Here is a 26,865-nt window from a genome sequence, read left to right as displayed (position 1 = left end):
AAAATTTAGATTGATCATATGGGCCCAAAACTTATTTGGTGAGTTGTTTTTTTTCTTTACGTCAATAACGAATTTCTTTGTTTTCGACAATTGATTTTACTTTGGTGTTTTTTTTTTTTTTTAGTTGACTGCATCTACACTCTCAACTACATATTTGAAGGCTTCATTATTCGACGCACTCCACATTTTACAGTAAAAGCTGCACTTTTTACTTCAAAATGGTCATATTCAAGGAGACTACATCTTCAACTTCGACAAATCTTCATATCTTAGACAACGAAGCTTCAAACTTTGAGGAGGGTACTACACTTGCAGTCTACACTCCCGTCATCGGTCGTCATGCCCCCACTTGGTCTTCTTCAAATGACGCTCTTCATCTTTCTTCTTGGAGTTTAGAGACGGCGCGAGACACTTATGGTTGCGACAATGCTATCATCAAAGCTTCAAGGGTCACATTGCTACAATCTTCTCTTCATAAGACTTCATCTTCACATGACGCGCTACAACTTCTAAGGCATCGCATCCAAAGTGGAGAGCTATCATGGGGGTCATCTTCTTCATTCTTCGTTGGAGCTACTTACACCGAATGTTATTGGGAATGGGCGGAGGATGTATTAGCAAGCAACGAGCACAATTTGACTTCATCTCATCTATATGCGCCTATCTTTGCTTCACTCTTCACTTATGATTTCAAGGAGAATGTCATGCGTGGATTTTGTGAGCATTGGGATTCTTCTACAAACACACTTTGTACTGCTAAAGGAGAAGAATCTATCTCTTTGTGGGACTTGAAGATGCTTGGCGGTCTTTCGATAGATGGTTCCTTTTATGATGAAGTCATCCCATCTGCAAATGAATTAAATGGGATTGATCGTGATGGCAAGCCTTCTCTACCCATAAGTTGCAAGTTCTTATTTCTCGCTTTTCATAAAGGCTGCAAGAAAATGGGTAACCATTACGAGATGACCATCAGCGATTGGATCAAATGTTGGTTTTGTGGCCCTTCAAGATATAGAGAGCCTCCAAAAAGAGATAACAAGAAGAGGAGTGCAAGACCAAGGGAGACCTATAATCCTTCTGGTGTTATTGACAAATGCCAACGTCGGGCAAAAGGATGGTACAAGCCATTCTCTAATCTTCACGTCAAGGTTAGTGACCGAGAAGAAGTTTACTTGGCCGCCTTCATATCTTGTTGGCTTTGTAAATTTGTGCTTCCCGGAAGAGACGCAGGTTTAATTCGCCCAAGCACGTTCAAAGTTGCAAGTATGATGGCAACTTCTCGTCGTTTTTGCTTGGCAGTTCCAGTTCTAGCAAGTATTTATCATGGTCTGCGAGGAATTTCGACTGCATCTGACTTCAAGACTTGTGCAGTTTCTTTTCCCACTCATTATGTTTATGGATGGCTTGCTCATCGATTTGAGACGCATTTTAGTTCCAATCGCGAACGAGTTCCCTTGATGACCTCTTATGCTGGTGAGAGAATGGCTCGTACTTTTGAAGATTCGGCCGCCCTTGCTCTATTTAGAAATCCGTCGCAGCTCATTATTCCTTCTTTCAATCCTTCAACAAAAAGAACGACATTAACTGATGATAAAGACTTGTCCCTTGGTTATTGGGAGTACCTTGCTAGTCTTAGATCGAGTTATTTGGTTGCACGCCTTGATCATGTCTACATATATGAACCATACAGTCCTCATCGATTCAGCAGACAATTCGGATTTTGCCAAGACATTCCTGGTGATCTTAAACAACACTTGGAGGGCTTGAATTTGGATCAAATAGTTCGTCTTTGGCAATCTTGCACTAGATCTTCGACTCTAGCAAGAATAAAACTTCCTATGGTTCCTGATGATGGGAAAACTTTTGTCACCAAAGATTACTTTGATTGGTGGTCTAGAAAATGGCTAAAGACACCAGTAAAAGAATCAAGGCTAGTCATCAAATTGAAAACCAAGAATGCGGGAGAGAAGATTCTTGAAGCCGCCACCAATGAAATTGTTGATGTTGTGTCTACTTGTGCACCGATAGGAGCAACAAAGAAGCGCACAACACAAGCAAGGGCTTATGAAGTTTCTTCTGGAAGTCAAGCAGAAAAGAGGACTCCTTCAAATAATAATGATTATACTCATACATTTGAGGATGGCATCAAAGACATGGATCAAGACCGTCTGGATTTCGAAGAAACTGATCAAGATGACTCTGACCGCCATTGGAATAGGCAAAAGAAGACTAAGTTGTGGATTCCTGGGGATCCTAAGGATTTTGGTAGCATCCCAAGTGGTTCATTTCCTCAATGCGACAAATTGGTAATGTTTATAATTTAACTTTGTCTTTCTAAACTTTTTTTTTTATTTCCCATTTTACTCATCACTTCTCCTTTTTCTATTTTGAAGCTCGATCTCCATGATCTAAACTTTGAAAGCAATTGTGAAGAATATGGAGACATAGAAGACACAGCACTCAGCTCTGAATCTTTCAAGTTGGTGGCTAGAGCATTAGAAGATGGTCATCAAACAAACTTCATACAACCCTCACATGCGATTCTAGTTGATAACACTACTCCTTTAGAGGAGAATGCTTTGGAACAACAAAAGGAGGTCGCACCAAAGGATAAGCGTAACGCTTTTGAGAAGACTCAACTATGTGGTGCTGACATGTTTCTTTGCTTTGAACGTCAAGTAGCCACTTTATCTTGGGAAGCGCTACAAAAGAGACTCATTACTACGCCTTTATCAGAGATTCCTTCAATGGCCGAAGCCATATCTACTTTTCTTGATATGATGAAGAAGTATGAGAGTCTTGACACATCGATTCTAAAAGAACGCCTCAATAGTCTTCTTCAAAATATTAGAGAAGTAAACAAAAAGAAATCTGAACTTCATTCTAGCATGTCAGTGATTGTTCGAGATAAAGAACTTGAGAGGCTTCAAGGAAAACTGGATGCTTTTATCGAAGTTGAGAATGAAGCTGCCAATGATTGTTCCACTTTGCGAACCAGGATTGATGAAGCCAAAGAGGAACTGAAAAAGCTCGAGTCGTCTTTAGAGGTGGCCGAGAAGAAGATTCAAGATAATCAAGAAAATGCTTCGAAGACCCGTGATGAGATTTCCCATGTTGAGGTTGCTTCAGTACATGATCCAAATGATGAAGCTAAGCTACAAGAGCTTGAAAGCTTATTGGAAGCAAACTTTGATGATTTTAACCATTTTCAATGGTCACCTTAGATCTTATTCTTTTGTTTTTGTCATTTGATGCATTTCCTTTATTTTGTCTTATGTTTATGTAATAAGACTCCTTTGATCATTTAATAAGACTTATATTTCCTTCTTCATATCCTCTCTTTTATATTTATCTTATCAATGCACATGTCTTCTAATATATTGGAGTGTTTTGAACAATTTTTTTTTATTTGAATGAACTTTTTTTTTTGGTTGTGACTGAACTTGATATGATTCAAGCTGCCTACGTACTTTCTTGCGAAAGATCAAGTCAAACGTAGTTCAAGGCTTGAGAATTTTTTGATTGATTTTTTTTTGTTATGACTGAACTTGGTGTGATTCAAGCCGCCTACGTACTTTCTCGCGAAAGATCAAGTCAAACGTAGTTCAAGTACAATTTTTTTTAGGGGAGAGAGCCGTGCACAGTTTTAGCTCATGCGGGCCAGGAGCGTCGCCGAGCTTCAAGCATAGTACTTCTTCAAGAACTTTCCGTTGATTGGTCCAATACGTAGTCCATCTTGATCAACAATCTTGTATGCACCATTAGAGTAAACTTCTTGAACAACATAAGGGCCATCCCAATTTGAAAGGAATTTGTTTCCCATTCGGCGTGAGATGATTATAGGTCTTCTTATTGCAAGAACTAAATCTCCAAGTTGAAAAGAGCGCGGGCGCACCTTCTTGTTAAAGGCCTTTGACATTCGAGCTTGATAACACTCCAATCTTTGTTGTGCTTCCAACCTCTTCTCATCAAGAGCTTCCAATTCTTCAAGGCGCAAGCGTGCATTTTCATCGCTAGAGAGGCCTTCTTGGATGGCGATCCTCAGAGATGGAACTTGACATTCTAATGGTAGTACAGCTTCAGTGCCATACACAAGTGAATATGGAGTCGCCCCGGTTGCCGTTCTATGTGTGGTACGATAAGCACATAAAGCTTCTCCTAGCCTTTCATGCCAATCTCTCTTAGTGCGGCTCACATTCTTCTTAAGCAAACTGCATAAGGTTTTGTTGAAAGCTTCTGCAAGACCGTTGGCTGGTGCATTATACATGGATGAGTTGTATTGTTTGAATTTGAATTCCACACATAACTTGTCCATAGCCTTATTGGAGAACTCTTTTCCATTATCCGTGATGATGTAACGCGGAGTGCCATGTCGAAAGATGATGTAGTTCTTTATGAAGTTCACTACCACTTCTTTCTTGACTTCCTTGAGCGCTACGGCTTCAGCCCACTTGGAGAAGTAGTCAGTTGCAGCTAGTATGTAGAGATGCCCTCCTGAACTTTTGGGCAAAGGACCAACAACATCTAATCCCCAAGCATCAAAAGGCCAAGAAGCAACAGTTGGATGAAGCGGCTCAGGAGGTTGACGAATGATATTCCCATAGAATTGACATCCTTGGCACTTCTTAGCATACTCCATGCAGTCTTTTACCATTGTAGGCCAATAATATCCCATCCTTTTGATATGAAAGTGCAACTTAGGCCCTGATTGATGGGCCCCACACACCCCCGAGTGCGCTTCTTCCAACGCCTTTGTGGCTTCTTCATCATCCAGACACCGTAACCAGATATCATCAAAAGAGCGACGATAAAGAGTATCTTTAAAGTAAACAAAGCGAGATGATCTTCGTTTTACTTCTGCCCTATGCTTTGCTTCGTCAGGTAGTCTTCCATGCTCTAAGTAGTCGATCAAAGGTTGGCGCCAGTCTTCTTTTTCAATTTCATAAACAGAAGCAAAACTTACTTGCTCATAGTCACCTTCATCATTATTAAGGACGAATTCTGGGACAACCCACCTTTTACAAACGGGCACTTGAACTTCCGTGTTTGCAAGAGTCAACGTAGCTGCAAGATTGGCTAACGCATCTGCTTGCTTGTTTTCTTTTCTAGGTACATGCTCAATGTTGATGGTGTCGAACTTATCAATTTGTCTACTAGCATGTTGGAAGTATGGTATCAACTCCGGTTTCTTTACCTCATAAATTGAAAGAAGTTGGTTGACCACTAATTCTGAATCTCCAAACACATTGATATGATCGATGTTCATCTCAATCGCCACATCAAGACCCAATATCAATGCTTGATATTCAGCTACATTATTTGAGCAATTTTGCGAGAAGTTGAAAGCATATGGTAGAACTTCACCTTCGGGAGAAATGAAGACGACACCGGCCCCAGCACCATCTTGACGAGCAGCCCCATCAAAGTACATCTTCCAAGGCGAGTTTTGAATGAGAAATACATCCTCATCTGGCAAGTCATCAGAAAACTCCCAATTATCTGGAATAGGATGATCTGCTAGAAAATCTGCAAGTGCTTGACCCTTAATTGCTTTTTGAGAGACGTAGCTTATATCAAATTCTTGTAGCAGAAGAGCCCATTTCGCCAATCTTCCCGAAAGAACTGGTTTTGACATGATGTACTTGATTGGATCAGCTTTAGAGATCAATCGAATTTGATGAGCTTGTAGATAGTGTCTGAGTTTCTTAATTGCAAACATCAATGCCAAACACATCTTCTCAATTGGGGTGTAATTTAACTCAGCCCCATTTAAAGTTCTGCTAAGATAGTAAAGTGCACTTTCTTTGCCTTCATCATTTTCTTGTGCAAGTAGAACTCCTAATGAATGTTCTTGAGCTGCAGTGTAGAGGATTAAAGGACGACTTGGAACCGGCGCTTGCAAAACTGGAGGATTCAGCAAATACTTCTTAATGCACTCAAAAGCATTACTACACGCTTGGTCCCATTGGAAAGGAATGTCCTTTTTCATCAACCTATGAAATGGTTGACAACGACCAGCTAGATTGGATATGAACCGGCGAATATAAGCCAATTTTCCTTGTAAGCTTTTAAGTTCATGCACGTTTCTTGGTTCTGGCATCTTCAAAATGGCCTCTATTTTAGATTGATCGATCTCAATTCCTCGATGTCGCACAATGAAGCCTAAAAACTTTCCAGCTGATACTCCAAAGGCACACTTCAAAGGATTCATCCTTAATTGATATTTCCTCAATCTCTCAAAAACTTTTCTTAGATCTTCGAGATGATCATCCTTTCTCTTTGTTTTCACGACAAGATCATCAACATAGCATTCTACATGCTTATGGAGCATGTCGTCAAATATCTTTTGCATAGCTCGTTGATAAGTGGCACCCGCATTTTTCAAACCAAAAGGCATGACTTTATAGCAAAATATACCTTTTGGGGTACGAAATGCAGTCTTTGCTTGATCCTTTTGTGACATAGGAATTTGGTTGTATCCAGATGAGCCATCCAAGAATGATTGGATTTCATGGCCAGTTGTAGCATCAATCATGATCTCGGGAATAGGCAATGGAAAATCATCCTTTGGGCATGCATTATTTAGATCTCTGAAATCTACACAAACTCGGATTTGCCCATTCTTCTTTCTTACTGGCACAATATTGGAGACCCAAGTAGGATACTTGACCTCCTCAATGAATTTAGCATCAATGAGTTTATTAACCTCATTTTCAATTTGTGGAATCAACTATGGTCGAAAACGTCGTTGAGCTTGTTTGACCACTTTAGCTCCTTGCCTTACAGCCAAATGATGAACAGCAACTTCCGGATCAAGCCCTGGCATTTCTGTATATTTCCATGCAAAAATGTCTCGAAATTCTAAGAGTAGTTTGACATAATCATTCTCCTCTTTAGTTGATAAATTAGCACTTAAAAAGGTGGGGCGAGGATCTTCAATTGTTCCAAGATTGACTTCTTTTAGCTCGTCAACAACTGCCTTGTTTCCTTCTTCGAATGTAGGAGGAGCATCTTCGACAACTTCTTCAATCTCCTCATCATCATTTACAATACTGACATGGTTGACGGTTGCATTCTCCACTTCATCACTCTCTATGCGTGAATGAGGGTTTTGGCAAGTGATTACTACCGTATGTTTTTTTCCTTTTAGCACATCACCTGTTGATACCACCCATTTAGTACATCTTTTCATGCGGGATGGAAACTTGCTGCATATGTCCTTCGAATCAACGACATAGTTTTTATTTTCTTTAGACTTCCACTTATTCCAAACTCCAAGCCTTTTGTGCACTGAAGTTCTCTGAATTTGCAGATTGACATCCTTTTGGTCTCCAATCCTGTCAAAAACAGATACACAATTGGGAAGACTTCCGAGGCGATTAAAAACTGAAGTTCTCGATGTAGACACTTCATTATTTTGTTTCTCATCAAGTTCTTCAATGGTGATATGTTGTGCATTTTCCTTGCGAATTTTCAGGCGCAATGGCTGACAAGTATTGTATCCAAGACCGGCCTTAGAACCTATAGGTTGGCTTTTCTCTTTCCACACCCTTTGAGGTTTCTTCATACTTCCTTCATTTTTATAGTCATCACATGTTTCTTCCTTTGCTAGGAGAAAGGTATTCTTTTGTCCATACCCTGCTTTAGACAACAATTTATAAGCGTTTGGATCAAATCCATTCGCTCTTTTAGTCGGCAGAACACCATGCTTTATTATAGAAGGTTGTGATGGCTTTGGAGCTTCTTCTGAGGGAAACTTGCATTTGACTCCATATCATCCATTGTCATTGCAAGCCTAATCTTCCCAAGAGTCTTTTGACCTCCTTGATTAAAGCCTTGAATTACCAAACGACTCTTGAAAAGATCATCCATAGGTATGCCTAACTCTTTCATGGTCTTTAGAGGCAAGATATTGACAGCAGATCCATCGTCTATCAAGATTCTATTGATCATTTGTTTTAGAATAAAACCTTGAACAAATAGTGGACGGTTATGAGGCTTAGAACCAAGAAATAAGTCCTCGTCAGTGAAGCATATCTTAGCCGTACAAGGACTAAAGTCGGGTCCTTTGCACTCAGATTTTAACTCTTCTTCAATACCATCATGATCTTCTTCGTCAACATGGTAACATGGAAAAACTTCATTGATTTGTAGAAATTGCTTTGGCATAAATTCTTTGAGGGTTATGGGCACTCTTGGCTTTTGTGTGACGTTGTCTTCATTCTTTGTCAAAATCAACTTTTCCTTTACTACTTTTGAAGAGGTTGATCTTTTAACAGTTCTGATCTTTATCATCTTAGACCTTATTGGAGCCGCTTTAGGCAGTTGTGCCTTCTTCTTTCTACCTTTCCGATGAGTGACAAGAGTCCATCCTTCATCAGAATTGTCTTCAATCTCCCCGTCTTGAATGTTGATGCCCCCAGAAAGGTGCGAGTCGCCACTTGATACTTGTAGAGAATGAGATGCATATTCATTAGGGGAAGATTGTATCCATGCTTCTACTGGTTCAAAATCTCCAAACTTTAAAGCCACAACGTAGGAACTCTCGTTCATAATTGTGGTTACGTTAGAAGTTGCAGTATCTTCATCAAAGACTACATCACCCCTTTCATGCAGTCGCATAATTTTATCTTTTAAGACAAAACACTTTTGGAGTGGATGACTAATAAGTCGATGATACTTGCAATAGTTTGGGTCATTCACTTTGTCAGCCTCTTCGGGGCGCTTCATTTCCGGCAATTGGATGAGATTAGCCTCAAGCAAGTCATCCAACATTTTAGAAACGTCAGAGTCATTGAAAGGGTAAACTTTTTCTTGTCGCTCCTTTAAAGTACTCTTCTTTACTTCTTGACGGTTGAAGGTAGGAGGCTTTCCTTCTTGTTTTTTTTCATGCTTGGTGAATTTGAAGGGTGTTGTAGTTACAACCATGGAATGTTTCCCTTCAACCTTTGTTGATGTTTTGCCCACTTTACGAGCCTCGTGTCTTTCTTTTCCCTTTTGGGGATCTTCTATCATTGAACCTTGAGTTCCCGCAGCGGCGATAGTTAGCTCCATGTCATGTGCACGAGTTGCCAACTCCTCGAAGCTTCTAGGCTTGATACCTTGGAGAATGTAGAGCAGTTGAAAGTGCATGCCTTGAATGCACATATCTAGAGCGGATGCTTCTGAAAGACGATCTTTGCAGTTAAGACTCAAGTTTCTCCATCTATGAATGTAGTCAATAACAGCCTCATCTTTCCATTGACGTGTACTCGTTAGCTCTATCATGCTAACAATTCGACGAGTACTATAGAAGCGATTTAGAAACTCACGTTCCAACTGTTCCCAACTATCAATTGTGCCAGACTCTAAATCCGTGTACCAATCAAAAGCATTTCCTTTCAAGGAGCGAACAAATTGCTTGACCATCAAGTCTCCATGAGTACCAGCGTTGTTGCATGTCTCAACAAAATGAGCTACATGTTGTCTTGGATTGCCTTTGCCATCAAACTGTTGAAACTTTGGAGGTTGATAGCTTGTGGGCATCTTCTTGAGGTTAATCCTATGAGAATAGGGTTTGGCATATGAATATGATGGTTGTGTGCCACTCTCAACTTGATCTTTGACAGCCTCCTTAATGAGATTCTTCAATTGATCTCCATGAATAGAACCATTTGTAGTTGAAATCTGAGACTCTTTTGAAGCATCACTAGAAGAAGTACCATTCATGGTAGTAGGAGCAAAGATATTCGCAATATCATCCCCTTCTTGTGATTGTGGAGTTTTAGAAACGACAACCGCCTTATCAGTTAAATTGTCCACCTTCTTCATCAAAAAGGAGATTTGCTCATCCTTTTCTTTAATGGAATCAGCAAGAGACTCCAACACCTTACTCATCTTAGCGACTTGTTCTTCCAAGGAAGTAGTGCTAGTCATCATAACGCTCATAACATTAGAAGAACCTTTTGGCGATGTTAGCGTATATGGAGTGGTTGGCGAATCCTTGCTTGATGGCGACTTAGGATCTCCTTTTTCCTTTGGTGGAGATTGAGTTGGAGATGGAGCTTCTTCATCCGATGGTTGGAAAACAAACATCTTTTGAAGAAGGGGAAGAGTGCGGGCATAAATATCCTCAACCAATCTCTCCTTGATTATCGCTCCAGGGCTAGCATCAGTAGTATTTCGGACGGTAAAACGCACTGGTGCCTTGGATTGGCGACCGTAGTTGTTGTTTCTTGAAGTCATGGATCTTGGTTGTTGTTTCTTTGAATTTGCGAAGAAAAGAGATGAAAGGTAGAGATGTCCCACTGGGCGTGCCAGAAATTTGTTAACACGAATTTCTTGTCCTGAAATTAAGAAGCAAGAAAATATGCACAAATGTCAATTTTATTGAATTTAATCAAAAAGCGAGTACAATCTCTATGGGGTAATTTCTACACGTGTAGAAATTAAATCCTTTGATGCTTTCCTTCAATATTTGCGGATCAAGGGCTTTTGAAGCTTGTTCTTGAATCCGTTGTAGAATCTCCTTCGATTTGGTGAAGGAAATAGTTGAACCGTTGACGAGTGATGAACACGCCGTATGAAGATTCGAATATGGAGACTTGATTTGATATGCAGTCGTTTGGTTGACAAAGATTTTGTGGTTTGGAGCATTGGCTAGAAAAGGGTCCATATGTTTGATTTTATTATATTTACTATTTTTACAATTTGTAGGATAAATTACACCAACATTATGTGAAATTCTTTTTAAATATTTTAAATGCGTGTTATTATTCATATCCGATCACCACACTATTAACAAGGGCAAAAATAACTTTTAAATTTTTTGTTGATATGATTTATCATTTCATATATATAAAGTATGATGCATACACAATTATCAATTTTATTAATATGGTGCATAATTTGAATAAAAATGAGAGTTGTTTTAATTTTTTATTACATCGATTATCAAAAAATAGCTAAAATATTTGTTAATATATTTTTAGAAAATTGAAAACTGATATGAAAAATTTTCAAACACTTACATAATAAATTTAAAAATATTCAAACACTACTGATATATTTTTTTTCTTCTAATTTGTGGGTGCAAATTGGTAGAGAAACGAAAACCCACTTGAGAAATTGGCAACAACATTACATGTGCTAGTACATTGGTTTAGGACAGCTATAAATAGCAATAATTATAATTAAATATATCTGCCCATCTGACTTTCCTATAATTTTAGAGACTTTAAGTATCCATTCCGTTGTGCACAATTAATTCAAAAAATAATCCTTTTAATAACAAGTCCTTTTAGTTTGCCAATTTTTATCAATTTGATCAAATTAATATGGAGTACAGAAGACTATTGAGATAATACAGTTTAGTGTAGCTCCTCAACTAATTTTTAGTACTCCTACTATTTTAATAGAATTGTCCACTTTATATTTATCACACAATTTAAAAAATACAATTATTATCATAAATTGTATAACTTTTTTCTTACTTTACTTGTTATCCCTTATTTAATGTAGGGTTCACTTTCAATTTACTTATAGATAGTGGATTTTAAATAGAGGTAGTATAAAAAAATTAAATTTAAACTCACAACTTAACAGTTTGTTGTTCAAACTTTATACTATTTAAACTACAACTCATTTGTATAAACTCTTAATTTAAACATATCTTCGAATAAATAATCCTCAATGACCCCATAATCATTCATAACCTGAAATTAAAAATCATGAGTAAAATAATCATTTATGAAATCAAAAACTAAACCATCAAATATAAAACAAATTACAAAAATTGGTTATAATTATCATAAATTGCAAAATTAATTGATCAAATTGTCATAATTTTTTCAAGAAATTTTTGTGTCGTTTTGATCAATGTATTATGTATATAATAATTTTACCCAACTTATTTAAAAATTAAAGTTCAGTAACAAACCTATCAGATTATAGACTAGCAAAAGAACTTTGAATATAACTTAGAATGCAAATATAATATTTCATAAATAATTAGACAATTAGAAGCCACAGTTCAGTTCTCAACTTCAGCTGCACATTGTGTTGCGTGTGATTATTCATCCATAGCTGAAGTAAATAAACAAGAATACCCTATAGAAGCTTAAATTGTTGATAGTTCAATCATCCCTATCAAATTGAATCATTATATCAAATAAAAAAGGTAGGAAAAAAATTTAATTGAAAATCGCCTTAATGCTACAAAATGAAATTGTTTACTGCGCCAATCCCCGACGTAACCTTCTTCCTTAATCCGTCGGAGCGTTTGAGAAAACAACGGAAGGACGATACTTTTCTTTTCTATTCTTCATCTCTGAGACTTTCACTTGTTATCCATAATTTCTTTTGGATAATAAACACAGTTTCATCTCCATCACCGTCTGATTCGGAACTCGAATCAGCTGTTGCTACAGCTTCCCAATGCAATGCCACTAGATATTTCTTTACAAAATCTACCACTGATTGTTTGTCGCGAATGATTATAAAACCGCTAGGTCTGAGAATGCGATCCATCTCTAGTAGCAAATCTTCAGCACTACACCCTTTCTTCTCAATGTCGGAAAAGACCGTTGAAGCATGCAGCAAATCGTAAGTCCTGGGATATGTCGAAAAAGCTTCACACCTGCAAAACAAAATATATAAATATCCAGTGAATCAGTTACACAAAAATCACATCTAACAATCTTCAATACATACAAGTTGATGAAATTAAGAAGCTCTTATCCAGTAAAATTCATGATTAGTCGAATTAAACAAGCTAATTCCCGTACCAGTTGTGAACAGCGCCAATCAATCCTCTATCGTATATCACCTTCATCGTCTTTGGTCCATCTTCAGCGACAACATTCATAACCCAAACATCTTTCCCTCTAAGAGCAGCTCCAAATGACCCTAAATTTGCTTTCATGTCCATCAAGTTCCGCAGAGTGTTCGATTCTATCTTTGGACTCATGAGATTCCAATAATTCTCTACTCTATGTTTCCAAAGTTCCTGCACCCAAGTAACACCCAAGTCATAAGTTTTTGCAAATGACAAGTCCACTCATGTAAACCACAAGCCTATAGCCAAACAATAAGTACAGAAAAAAACGACAGTCCGTTACTTACTGTATCCTTCTCAAACATTTCATTAGAATAGCCAAAATCAGCAAGTCGAGGAGGAGGAGAAGTCAATCTAGCTGGCCAAGGAGCCAAACCACTTCCCTTAAATTTATGGTCATCTGAATATATAAGTAAAGATTTAGAGTTAAAAATAATGGTCTCTGAAGCAAATATCAACAACTTCAAAGTAGAGGTCATCATATAGAAATTAAAATTATGGAATGGTTTTAAATAAAAAATAGATAACTTCAAAAATAAGGACGCATGCATTTAACATAGGAATGAAACAGAAACAGCAATTACTTATCTAAAATATACATATCTTAGAAAAGAAAAAAAGAACAATCATGGTGACAAAAAAGAACGCCAATTAAAAATGCAAAGAGCTAAACTTGACTAATAAATAAATAATGGCGTAAAGCAGATATGTCTTATCCAATACTTTTGCAAGACTACCAATGATGCCACAAGTCTAGGATACTTTGTTGGACGTCCCAGTCTCCCAGACTAAGCATCAAGGAAAAACAGTCAATGCTAATGAGTGACAATTATAAGTAAAATGATGCAGGAAGTTGGCAACCAAGAACTGGAAAATCCAAAATTGAATATAAACAGAAAAGAAAACTCACGATCAGAGTAAGGAGTAATGCAAGCTTCCATAGGCACAGACCCGACTGCATCTGGATCATCATCAGACCGACAAAGAGGAGGTTGTGTGCCAGGTTCTCTTTGATGGTAACAATCATTTGTCAGAGGTTTTTGCCAAATGACAGTTTGGTTTTTCTTAGAAGCTATTCTCCAACACATTCGTTCCACAAGGGTGCTCATTTCTTTCCAAATCCTAAGATCTTCTTCATCTTGTGCATAAGCTTCAGGAGAGGAGTATGCAAAATAGCCTCCTGGTCTAAGTAAACGATCAAGCTCGAGAAGAAGGATACCATCTCTTTGAAGCCAGTCTATTCTACAACGTGAACAATGGGCAAGCTCGAAAGATCTGCTTGGGTAAGGGAGTCTCTTGGTCCCCAAAACACCAAGATATGCAGGAATTCCTCTTTCCAGGGCAAACTGAATTTGGTTTTGATGAACATCATTAGGTGCCAAGGACATCGTAATGATCTCAGATGACAAAAGATAAGCACCGAAACTAGCGACACCACAACCAACATCCAGAACTGTTCTCAGCCTTCCTTCATTGTTTAAGTTATCGTTTGAGAAGTTAAGCATCTGGCATTACAAAAAAAACTGCTTCAATAATGCAGGAAAAAAAATGTCTATAAAAAGGTATATAAGAAACAGAAATGCAGGACAAACATATATAGTGCAGTATAAAGAATAAGCATCAAACCATTAATAATTTAAAATAAAATTGCTCCAATAATGCGGGAAAAAACAAACAGGTCTATAAGAAACAGCAGTGCTCATAACAAAACGTCCATAAGAAGTAGATAAGGAACAGCAAAGCAGGACGAAATCATACATAATTCAGATATAATGAATATTCATATTAATTGGCTCAGTAAAGAGGTTGCAAACCAAGTAATCCTGCTCCATAGCAAGACTAATCTTACATTTGCAATTGCAGCAATATATTTATCAGCTCCATAGTGAAAGTGCGTGCCACCTCCAGGAAACGAAATTTTGTCTCCTTTAACAACCATCCAGTTTTGATCAGATTTCTCATGTGCAAGGTGGGTATGAGGAATGTTTGCTTTCCATACTTCATCTCTACTTTTAGGCCATTTAATTGGGATCTGTAAAATCATAGCATAACAATTAAATAATTAACACATATTAATTCTAAACATTGGCAATGATAATCATAGAGAGATTGTACAACTACTAAGCTTTAGCACATATGCACCTTGTACCCCGATGGAGGAGGAATCAAGCAATTGTACCGCCTTTCAGGAGGAGGGCAATGTCGTTCGTAGTGTTCCATCAAAGAGAGATCCAGCTTCATTCTCATTTGATATATAAGGTGCCTGTCTAGGCAGGGAATGAGTTCCGAATGCCGATCATCACAAACCTTTAAATTCCAGCAAAGATAAATGAATCACTATCAGTAAAAAGGTATGGGAATAGGGTATTGGGTAGGTACTCAAGACCTAATCAACAGTAAATAGACTTACAGGGAAGCTCTTTGGTACAATAACATCCTCTCCATCTTCCTGGCCAAATTTCATTGTTTCATCTTGTTTTCCATCAGAATCATCATCCCCACCAAAATAAGGTGACCCAAGTTTTCTCAACTTGTTACCGTATTCTTGAGAGCCAAAGATGGATCCATAGTAAAAATATACAAATCCAAGAAAGATTGCCACCACACACACAGAAGTGATCAATCGCTTCTTCTGGCTCCCATCAGATCTTCCCCTCATCGTTTCCCTAGCTCTAAATGTTTAGATATTCCCTTACTGATTTGAGCACTACAATATCATAACTGTCTTGTGTCACTATCAAAATAAACCTTCTTAAATGATACCTCAAGACTGTAGTGTGAAAGAATAACGAGTTAATATAGATTTATTCGGGATTTTGCATACATCAACGTTATTGGCTGATCAACCTAGTAACAATCAAAAAAGGATGCAACGTCAGCAAAATCAAAATAAAAGGAATTAGCTAATCTATTAGACAAAACAGCCAAGTCCAAACTCAAAAAGTTGATGTTGCAAAACAAAATCTATACAATTGGATGCTTACTATACAGCAAACTAGAGCAAAGTTTAACTGATATAACAGAACAAACTTAACCATAAAAAGAAAACAACAACAAATGGATCCAATCATAAACCAATGGGACTTTTAAAAAATCTAAGTCAACACTCAACTTCAGGTCTGACCAGTTCACATTAAGTCGAAATCATCCTTTAAAAAAGCAAAAGTCAAAAATAAATAAATATAAGATGCCAAATACCTAACAACTTGAGCAAACAAATTTAAAATTTCCATCCATTGGCAATGGTGGATTAAAAGATTGTTAAACTGCGAAAGTCACAAGTGCGCCTTTGATCTTTAGATCCAAGTCGATAGGCAGATAGATTAATGTTCAGACTTCATAGAATTGTTGTGACAACCATTTCTCTAATTACCTTGAATTCTATTTACTAAATAGATATCTAGGTAGCACGGACACAGGAAAACATGACACTTAGACACAGACATGGCGAAACAATGTTATTTTAAGATTTTCTATCTAAAAAAAGAGGTTTCATATTCCAAAACGGGACATGTTGATTGAATGAAGTTACCGTGCTAAGCAACATTTAGTTACACAAATAGTAAACTCTGTGAACTAAAACTAACCAAATGAAAGCTAAGCATTAACTAGACTAAACTAAAACTAGCAGATCTACAAGAAATCAGGATTAGCCCAAGTGAATTAAAACCCAGATGATAATGAAATCAAATCAGATCCATCAAACAAAATAATCAAACATTTTTAGAACATGAAAATTAAAACTTACATACAGCTTCTGATTGAAGAAGCAAATGGGTACCCGCAAATTACACAAAAAATGAGATCTGGGCTGAGAATCAGTGTTCTAAAGGGAATAAAGGGATAAAAGACAGGGAACCGAAATGATAGACACTGAGAGATTTAGATCTCACCAAAATTTAAGATAACAAAATAAAATTGGAATGAGCGAGCGTGTATTATATGTATGTGTGCATGTTGGCTTAGTGCTGTTAACGGACTGTCAAATGCCGTCAGGGGTACTTTCGTAATTTACTATTTATAAATTGACTTTTGCGGTGCATTGCCCCATCATTCTCATTCAATATGTATTACACTCAATTTTAGCTCGCAAAATTAGTGTCGGTGATATAATCAATTCTACCTCTCTCGGTACATTTTTTTGCTTTATTTGTCATTTATAAACAGAAATTAATTTAATATATTATTTTATCATTAAAATTTCATAATATAAAGATTATTTTTAAAAATTAACAGCAATATTTACTAATAGCATTTTAAAGAAATTTTTTAATCCAATCATTCAAAATATACTCTCTCCGTCCCAATAGAGTTGTCCACTTAAAAAAAATAGTCCAAAAACTCTTGTCTACTTCTAAAAAATAACAATTTTTAAACTCAATTTTTCTATATTACCCCTATTTAAAATTCACTATCTATAAATAAATTGAAAGTGAACCCTATATTAAATAAGAGTATGATAAGAAAAGTAGAGAAAAATTATACAATTCATAATAATAATTGTATTTTCTTAAACTGTGTGATAAAAGTAAAGTAGACAACTCTATTAGAACGGAGAAATTTTAGTAAGAGTATAAGTTCAGACTAATCCTTAAATTTATACATCTAGTTTATATAAATTAAACTTGATCAAATTTGAGAATTTAATCCATGACTTTTAGAATAAAACTAAGAGAAAATCACATTTTTACCACATTAATTAATCAGTATTTCACAAATTACCACCTAACTCTCCTATTTTACATTACTACCAAAAACAATCAAAACTTTTCACCACCACCATCCCTATCATATGATGCCACGTGTAATAGATAGCTCATTACTGTTAGTGAGAATCTACCACGGGATCCGCGCCTTATTTGTTGTTGCATTCTCTTAAAACACGGGTTTCTTTCCTAGCTGATTCAAATAACACTTGATTTTTTCCTTTTTAAAAGATATCAAATCAAAAACACATCACAAATACACAAAATATACCATCGTCTTCTTCCTCAAAAATAGCATCGTCTTCTTCCTCAAATCTTTTATCTCAAATATTGTATCATCATGGAATCTATTCCAGTGATGATACAACACAAAGGCAATTGGATTGAAGCAGATCAATATGCAGATTTTGAAGTTATTGGTATCATGATTCCTCAAAATTCTACATATTTGGATCTTCTACATATAATAGCACAAGAAATACAAGTAAATTTGGAAAAACAGAATATTGAGATAAAATATCAAGTAAAGATTCAGTATCCACCACTCAAAATCAGTGATGATTCAAGCTTCAGATTTTACTTAGAAATCAAGAAAAAGGAAATCGACTTCACTATGTATCCTCTCTGCATAGTAGTTATCAGTGATACTAGCCAGATACAGACAATTCTTCCAGATGCATCAGCAAGTATTTCAACAGCTATTTCAGAATCAAACAGAGACCAAGATACCATATCGATACACGATAGATACATGTTTGATACATTCGACGAAATAGGTCAGTATACAAAACTTCTTGCAATTGATACAATAGACTGTAACGATGATCAAAATCAAGAATCAGTATCAGATCCACTACAAGATATAAATCTGACAGTTGGAAAAACTTTCAAAGATAAAGCTACTCTTCAAGCATGCTTACGACTTCATGCAATCAATAATCACTACCAACAAAAGACAGTTAAATCATGCCAAAAGAACATTTTTGTAAAATGTATCGATGATACATGTCAATGGTATATGAAAGCGTCAATTAATGTTCACACAAAACAGTTCATCATTCGTAAACAAGACATGAACCACACATGCCCGATGGAGACCAGATTCAGCAATCAAAAACAAGCATCAGCATCACACATAGCGGCATCCATCAAAATGAAGTATCTCAATGTCAAAGCAACATACACACCAGTAGATATAAGGAATGATATGCAGACTTTACATGGAGTCAAGATCAGTTATATGATGGCTTGGAGATCAAGAGAATTGGCATTTGAAATGTTAAGAGGAAAGCCTTGTGAATCTTACAAATCGCTGCCTACTTTTTTATATATGCTTGGAACTAGAAACCCGGGATCTAGCATAGACATACAATTGAGAGATGACAGCACATTTTTGTATGTATTTACAGCATTAAAAGCTTCAATTACAGGATGGCAGTATTGCAAACCAGTAATTGTAGTTGATGCTACATTCTTGAAGGCAACATTTGGTGGCACACTTCTTGTTGCAACAGCTCAAGATGCAGCTGGAAAGCTGTTTCCTCTAGCATTTTCTGCTGTGGATTCAGAAAATGATGACTCATGGCATTATTTCTTCACTAAAATAAAACGGGCCTTTGGAACAAGAGAAGGTATCTGCATTGTATCAGATAGACATCTCAGCATAGAGTCAGCTATTAAAAGGATTTATCCTGAAGCTACTCATGGCGTATGCATGTTTCACCTTCTCAATAACCTCAAGACAAATTTCAAGAGAAATGCCAAGAAACTTAAAGAACCTTTCTTTGCAGCAGCAAGAGCATACACTGAGGTTGAATTTGACTACCACATGAAAGTGTTGGACAGCTTAGATGCTCGAGTAAGACCATTTCTTCAGCAAATCAAATATGAAAGGTGGTCAAGGGTACATTCTCTCAAAAACAGGTATAAAACTATGACATCTAATTTAGCTGAATCATTAAACGCAGCAATATTTCATGCAAGAGAACTGCCGATCACAGCCTTATTTATGCACCTACATGACCTCCAACAAGAGTACTCATACAAACACAGAAAAATTGTTATCGATACAGTCACAACACTTTCAACCATCCATGAAGATATACTTCTGCAAAATTACATTAATTCACTGAAACTACAGGTATGTAAAACTCATATTAGATAGTACAGCACTATTTTATGTTGTATATATTATATATCTGCTTTTCTGTGAAGTTCATAAATTTCTGTCTTTTTCAATGTATCAAATATGTATATAAACGGTATCTTGCTATTGTTTTTATTATATTAGGTGAAACCATCTTCAGATGATATCATAACAGTTCTCGAGAATGGTAAAAAGTACACAGTCAACATGGTCGAGAGAACATGTACATGCAAAAAGTTTGATATCGATGAAATTCCTTGTAAACATGCCATAGCATTTCTAGCCGACAAGAAGATTGAACCTTATGCGTACTGCTCAAGATACTATACAAATGCAGCTATGTTAGCGACATATTCTGAAACTGTATATCCATTGGAGAAGGAAGAAGAATGGATTATTCCAGAACATATCAAGAACATGATTGTCAAACCACCCCAACATAGAACACGAACTGGAAGGCCTAAAAAGGGTAGGTACCAGTCAAAGTGGGGAAATCCGAAAAACGATCCGAATCAAGGGCAATGTGGAAAATGCGGACACGCTGGACATAATAGGAAGACATGCCGAAACAAGCCAAAAGATACCTAGATTATTCATTTATTTCAGTGTTTTTTATTATATTTTAAACTTCCAAGTATTATATACAATTCTGATACATTAAAGAGTGATGTATGTCAATTTCTAATTGCGTAGAACATACGTATCTGATATTATATTAAATGTCAGATACATATATTATACAGGTTTGATACATATATGATACGCAAAATAATACATACAGCATCACAAAAACAATTACATATGTATATCTGGTAACATGTTAAATTCAGATACATATATTATACCTGTAAGATACATAAATGATACATTCAACTTAAAAAAAAGTGCAAGTGTGAATAAAAAGGAATATTAAAGTAAAAGATTACTTCATTAATTCAAACAAAAAACATTGTTTACTTCATTAATTCAAACAAAAAACAGTGTTCAAACAAACCTAAAAATAAAACACACAAAAAGCATAAAAAAACATTGTTCATTCAAAATAACAACTACAGTTTCAGTTTTCCAGCTCGAATCTTGTATCTTTTTGCTTTCACATTCCCATCCTTTTGGTCCTTGTCCTGATAACTCTCTGATTCACTGACAACATTAAACATATTCTTCCATTTTTCATACTTATAAAGACCAAAAGCCAAACGCTTTCGATGGGAATTCACATCAAATTCTTTTGTAAGCTCTTGCTCTCTCCCATGCACAATATATTCAGCAAAAGAGAATGCAAAAACTCCACAATCACTGCATAAAAAAAAACATAAAATACATGTCAGATACAATATATATGTAAAATAAATAAAATTACAAAAACTATACTTACTTGAACTGTTGTTCTGGCAGGTCATATTTAACAATCAACTGAAAAGAATCTTCTAATCCTTGACTTGTATAGAACGGTGAACGCAAATCAGAAAAGGGATTATCTTTGAACACATCTAACTTGGAAAGAAATAAAGGAAGATAAGAGGCATAATTATTCCCAATCAGTCTAGTTGACGAAGCACTCAAAGTTGAACGCATGAAATTATAGATTGTGATCGTCCTGAGCTTAAAATCCAGTACTGCAAGGCCCCAATGATTATTTGAAGACACATGGAAAGGGATCAGCACAAATTCACACTCAGCCCATGGAGTATTCGCAATCATACGTTTGCCACGTATATACTGAGAAATTGGATGATCTTCATAAATCAGGTCTCGGTCTCCGGTATCCTTGAAAAGCCTCACAAAAGATTGAAAAGTTTGATCGAAATAATTGTCAGTTGTTGTGAACTTCATTTGTATGCTACTGTTATATTTTCCTTTCTTCCTCAGATAGTAAAATAAGATATCCATGTGCTGCATTAACAAAATGTATTATAAGTGTACTAAAATTATCTTTAAGTAAAATACATGTATCAAATGTGTATCAAATGTGTATCATATGTGTATCACAACTAAATAATAAACAACAATTACCCGTGTATTCAATGACTGTCCACCATACTCCATAACGAAAAAGAAATCTTTCGCATCAATGACATCAACACCAAAATTGAAAGGAGGATTGATAGAATTTTCTGTTTCCTTAATAAATCATCCTCTGCAAACAAAAGATATCAAAAACTATAAAATATCAATAAAAAAAGCTTAAATCTAAACAAAAAAGAGCTTACTCTTTGGCCTTGGGATATCTCAAATGTCCTTTACCAATCCAATCATGATACTCCAGATATTCATCGCACATTAAAACATCTCCTAAATTATTGTCCAATGGACACAATTTAGGAACAACAAAAGTAGCATTCTCTATGCGGTATTCGTTGTTTCCAGAACTGAATTCAGCCAAGTATGGAGATTTCAATAAAATACTCGGCTTGATATTCCGTTTGTTATCCATAGGAGTAGTAAAATTCTTCTTCTCAGAAAATAGAACCTCATCAGCAACCATTTTCACATCAGCTTCACTTGCTCTCCCCATAGAAAACTAAAATTTAGAAAAAAACAATTATAACATAAATATACATAACTGATACATATTTGATACCATATTGATACACAACATACCTCGCCAGCAGCCATTTTCACATCAGCCATTTCCAAACCAACCTGACTTACATTCTCAACAGGGGCCTAAAAATTAAAATACAAATAAAAAATAAAAAATTAAGCATGAAAAAATTAATTTCAGGAAAGTAACAATTATAACATAAATATACTTAAATGATACATATTCAATACAGGATTGATACACAACATACCTCGCCAGCAGCTGTTTCTAAACCAACCTGATTTACATCCTCAACAGGGACCTAAAATTAAAAAAAATTAAAATATAGATATAAAATGAAATTAAGCATGAAGAAATTAAATTATACCTCAACATGCATCGATCTACCATCACCGCCATCATCACCTTTCTTATTACCACCACCAACACCACCATCATCATCTTTCTTATTACCACCACCAACACCACCACCAACACCACCATCATCATTTCTATCATTATCCTTCTCATCTTCTACATTTTTTTGCTCATCCTCTTTGTCCTCCTCAGCCTCATCTTCTTTCTCCTCAGACTCATCTTTTTTATTCTCAGCCTCATTTTTGTCCATCTCAGCCTCATCTTCTTTCTCCTCAGCCTCATCTTTTTTATCCTCAACCTCATCTTTTTTATCCTCAGCCTCATCTTTGTCCTCTTCTTCATTCTTCTCATCCTCATCTTTGTTCTCTTCTTCATTTTTCTCATACTCATCATCACCGTCCTCGCCATTATCAGCATCATCTTTATATCCAGTTTGAAAAATGTAATCAGAAACCTGAAATACAGTTTAAATACACAAAATGATATACAGTTTGTATGATACATAAACTATACAGTTTTGATACACACCATGATACATTAAAATATAAAATAAAAACCTCTTACCCCCAAATTATCATCATCATTGGGAACTTCATTTACAGCAACAGACTTAGGAAACTATAAAAAATAGATAAATTAGCTTAAACAAAAACATTAAAGATATTCAAAAAACTATAATTAACAATAAAAGATACCTTAGGCATGCTTAAGCCAAAATGATCGCCAATCACCGTCATACAGTCATAAATGACTCTCACCTCCGTCTTCAAAGAAGAAAATTCAGATTGTATTTTCAGTTGACTTGATTCGATACCATTAAGTCGACTCTTCAACAGATTAAATGTTTTTCTTCGTCTCGAAGACTCAACTTGTTTACATTTGAGGTAATCAGCAAGAATAGCGTCATCATCAGTTGAAAAATCCAAATCTTCAACTATTTTCTTCTTTCCAGTTTGGAAAAAACCAGATATATCAAGAGACATTTTTTCTTGAGCTGTAGGAACAATATTCTTCAGCATCAACTGACAAAAAGAAAACAAAAATACAGTTAAGATACATGAATTATACATAAATGATTCATAAAAGTAACAGAAATTAAAAATCTGTTAAAAAAACAGCATACCTGCTCACGCGTCTGATCAAAAAATGCCTCATTCAGATATTTGATTATTAATTTGTCCTTACTCTTGAGCCATTTTAGCATTCGAGGAACTAACATTGGTTTAGTAACAGGAAAACATATCTTATTAGTAGCAAAAGGGCAGACTTCATAGAACCAGATTTGCAAAGCCAAAGGGAAACTGTTAAGCCTATAAATCTTGAGTCGTCTTCTTGTAGCAAACCTCTTCTTCATATCAGCAATGGTAGATCGAAAAACCATTATCCCCCAAGGATATGAGTTATAGTCCCCACTATCAACCATATCCATAAAAAAGCGACTTACATTTTGAAATTTAATCTCATTTGAGCACAAATAGCACTCAAACAAGTAAATTACGGCCAATTTAACCGCATCGTCATCCGACTTGAAAACCTTGTTCAGAAATATGACACCCAATCCATCTCGAGTAACTTCACTATTTGGGAAATAGGTATCAATCAACTGATTCTGTAATGGAGCATAAGAAACAGGATTGAAATCACCAACACAATTTAACCCCGTAATCACAGCAAATTCATCAATACTAAACCGCAGTTTATGTCCAGAAACTTTAAACCACAATTCCCTATTATTTGGATGCTTCACTTCTCGCAGCAACAAAGAATGTATAAGCTGAGGCTGATTACACAACGGCGACAAGTCTAAAAAATGACCAAGAAATGTCTTCTTGAAAAGTTCCAGCTGAGTATCAGAAAGAGTTTTCTTGATGTCCTCAATATATTTGAAATTTAAAGGCATAGTCACTCTACAAGTGTAACGATCTTCCGCATCTAACAAGTAGTCTCAGTTCTACAAATATACACAAAAAATACACAAAAAATACATAATTAGTAAATCTAAAATACAATATTTGTATACAAAATAATTTTACATGAAAAAAAAAACATATAAGATGCATATATAACATTTACAAAAACACAGATCTTAGAGCCTACTAATGTAAACTTAAAATGAAAAATACAAATCTTAGAGCCTAAAAAAACACAGATCTAAGATACATATAATATACATAAATGATACAAGGATTAATAAACTTATTTTATAAACTAATCTTAAAATGGAACATGACATTACATATCAAAATACATCTCTTATACATGAAAAATACAGATATAAAAAAAATTACCTGAACCAAACGAGTTGGTTCTTCAATATGCAAGGATTTCTGAACTTTCTGATGATCAGGTACAGCATCAAAAGCCAAACGCCTTTTTTTCAAACCAGTTTCATCCACCTTTTTTCCCTTTACTTTGACATTCTCAGAGGCAGAAGCAACACCACTTCCTTCAACATCTTTTTCAGCTTTTTTTACTAATTTCCGCTTCATTTTTACAGGAACAACAGAATCCTTCTTCTCTTTTGTAGGAGTTGATCTTGTAGAAACCATGTTGCTATTTATAGAGAAAATGCAGTTAATAGCAAATGTGGAGCCTAAAACCTAAATGCACGTTACACACTACACTGATAATGGCTAAAAAATAGGAAGTAAAAAGAAAACTGTAAATGAAGAAGGATAAACGATTGAAATTATGAGAGATCGTGTGCGAGAGGGAAGAAGAAAAGAGAGGAATCAGCATAAGTTTGAAAAAACGGTAAAAAGAGCAATAAAAAAGAGAAGAAGTTGAAAATTAACTGAGCACGATACATGTGTGTTTTGCTAGACACGTGTAGGCTTGGGATGAAGGGAGGAAGGTGGTGCTGGCTGAAAACTATTAAAGGGAGCTGGTAATTTGTGAAATTAATGTGGTAAGAAAGAAAAAAAATTAATTAACATTGTATTGTCCGAAAATAGAAGGCTTTTTCTTGGCTTTTCTGTTATTTTCTCTAAAACTAACCACTTCTTATATTTTTATTTAATAATTTTTATATATATATTTAACTGCATCTTATATATTTCATAACATATATTTAATATTTTTACAACCATTTTAATATATCCTAAAAATTCGAAAACAATTTAATAAAATTTATTTTGAAAAATTATAAATTACTTTTATATACATTTAGCTCACAGATATATTGAATAAGATTTTATCTTTTTGAAATATTTTACTAAAATGTTATTATTTTATTTAGAATGTTGATTATTCTTCAGAGATAAATTGGATTAAGATAAAATTAAGTACATCAAAGGAGATTAAATGATAAAAAAAATTAAATTTTGATATTTAATTTATTTTAAAGTGAAATTAAATAATACAATATGATAAAAAAATAAATATTGCAAACATGAATTGAAAAAATTGATCAAATTTCTGATGTGCCATTTATATTTTTGAAAGTTTCATTTTTATGATGTTATCAATCAATTAAAATTTAATATTTTTCTGAACGAAAAGTATACACATACAAACCAAAAAAACTATTAATAAAAATTTGATATATGTTTATTTTTGAGTCTGGCGGAGAAAGAAGCGATTTTCCGGCTATAAAAGGCGGAAGCCAACACCTCCAAATAATAAAGAAGTATGTTAAAACATGTAATTTTCCAATTTGTGCACCGAACTTATCACTTAAATTTAAATTGTTAGTAGTTGATAAATCACCAAATGGATGTGATCTGCTAATGCCTAGAAATATCAATAAACATAGGGCAGAAGGAACTTTTGGTGGAGGTCATCGGACGTTCGCTCCGACACTCGAGTAAGTTTAAGTGGGGGAAAGAAGAAAAAGAAGAAGAAGAACAAGAAGAGAAAAGAAGAGAAATATGGTGAAAAAAGAATTACGTAGGGTTTGAACGTAAAGCCCCTTTTTATAGTTAGGGCTTCTGTGCAAAACTTGCCTTGCTGACAGGTTCTCCTTCTTGTGGTCCCTGTTTTCTGTTATACTTACGTGGCAAGCTCTTCCGCGTTTGGCGCGATTTGTTAGGTGCGTCAGGCATATGGAACATTCTTTTTGTATTTGTCAGAGGATCTTATGTGGCCACAAAATCAGTTACACGTGAGTGTGGATTCTTACGCCATTTCGGAGCTCGGCCTGATGGTTTTATCCGACCGAGCTTTGATGTCACATATCGGAGCTCGAAAGGTATCTTTTCAATAGATCTGACCCGGTATTTGGGTGAAATACAGCTTTGTCTCTTATAGCTCGGTGACCCCCTTTAGGCACCAGGTCGATAACTTAGTCGTGCTGGGA

At 35.5% G+C, this 26,865-nt stretch overlaps 5 protein-coding genes across 6 annotated transcripts; 2 read left to right on the top strand and 3 right to left on the bottom strand.

The window, feature by feature from the left end:
- Positions 1-136: 136 nt before the first annotated feature.
- On the top strand, positions 137-3,357 carry LOC126666980 (uncharacterized). The gene is made up of 2 exons (XM_050359922.2): positions 137-2,306; positions 2,394-3,357. The coding sequence occupies exons 1-2, from the start codon at positions 219-221 to the stop codon at positions 3,222-3,224; spliced, it is 2,919 nt and encodes a 972-aa protein (XP_050215879.1). The 5' UTR covers positions 137-218; the 3' UTR covers positions 3,225-3,357.
- Positions 3,358-11,953: 8,596 nt separating this feature from the next.
- Positions 11,954-16,732, bottom strand: LOC126669774 (probable methyltransferase PMT3). 2 transcript variants are annotated; one of them, XM_050363328.2, is made up of 8 exons: positions 16,563-16,732; positions 15,225-15,661; positions 14,957-15,121; positions 14,664-14,846; positions 13,725-14,319; positions 13,102-13,214; positions 12,765-12,985; positions 11,954-12,616 (listed from the first exon to the last, which is right to left on the bottom strand). In XM_050363328.2, exons 2-8 carry the CDS (start codon positions 15,471-15,473, stop codon positions 12,295-12,297), a joined length of 1,848 nt encoding a protein of 615 aa, XP_050219285.1. In that variant the 5' UTR covers positions 15,474-15,661; positions 16,563-16,732; the 3' UTR covers positions 11,954-12,294. The 2 variants fall into 2 exon arrangements, with proteins under 2 accessions (XP_050219285.1, XP_050219286.1); XM_050363329.2 differs by having other exon boundaries at positions 16,567-16,732.
- A 1,128-nt stretch (positions 16,733-17,860) lies between these two features.
- On the top strand, positions 17,861-20,254 carry LOC126668086 (uncharacterized). Its single transcript, XM_056104612.1, has 2 exons — positions 17,861-19,660; positions 19,811-20,254. The coding sequence occupies exons 1-2, from the start codon at positions 17,861-17,863 to the stop codon at positions 20,252-20,254; spliced, it is 2,244 nt and encodes a 747-aa protein (XP_055960587.1).
- Positions 20,255-20,715: 461 nt separating this feature from the next.
- Positions 20,716-21,789, bottom strand: LOC126668085 (uncharacterized). The gene is made up of 3 exons (XM_050361302.2): positions 21,680-21,789; positions 21,042-21,559; positions 20,716-20,962 (listed from the first exon to the last, which is right to left on the bottom strand). Exons 1-3 carry the CDS (start codon positions 21,710-21,712, stop codon positions 20,716-20,718), a joined length of 798 nt encoding a protein of 265 aa, XP_050217259.2. The 5' UTR covers positions 21,713-21,789.
- An 83-nt stretch (positions 21,790-21,872) lies between these two features.
- LOC130015088 (uncharacterized) lies at positions 21,873-22,807 on the bottom strand. The gene is made up of 2 exons (XM_056104611.1): positions 22,268-22,807; positions 21,873-22,187 (listed from the first exon to the last, which is right to left on the bottom strand). Exons 1-2 carry the CDS (start codon positions 22,295-22,297, stop codon positions 21,873-21,875), a joined length of 345 nt encoding a protein of 114 aa, XP_055960586.1. The 5' UTR covers positions 22,298-22,807.
- Positions 22,808-26,865: the final 4,058 nt, after the last annotated feature.

This window comes from Mercurialis annua, linkage group LG2 (assembly GCF_937616625.2).
Source record: "Mercurialis annua linkage group LG2, ddMerAnnu1.2, whole genome shotgun sequence".
In the NCBI taxonomy this organism is placed as follows: Eukaryota; Viridiplantae; Streptophyta; class Magnoliopsida; order Malpighiales; family Euphorbiaceae; genus Mercurialis; species Mercurialis annua.
This window is presented reverse-complemented; position numbering and strand designations above follow the sequence as displayed.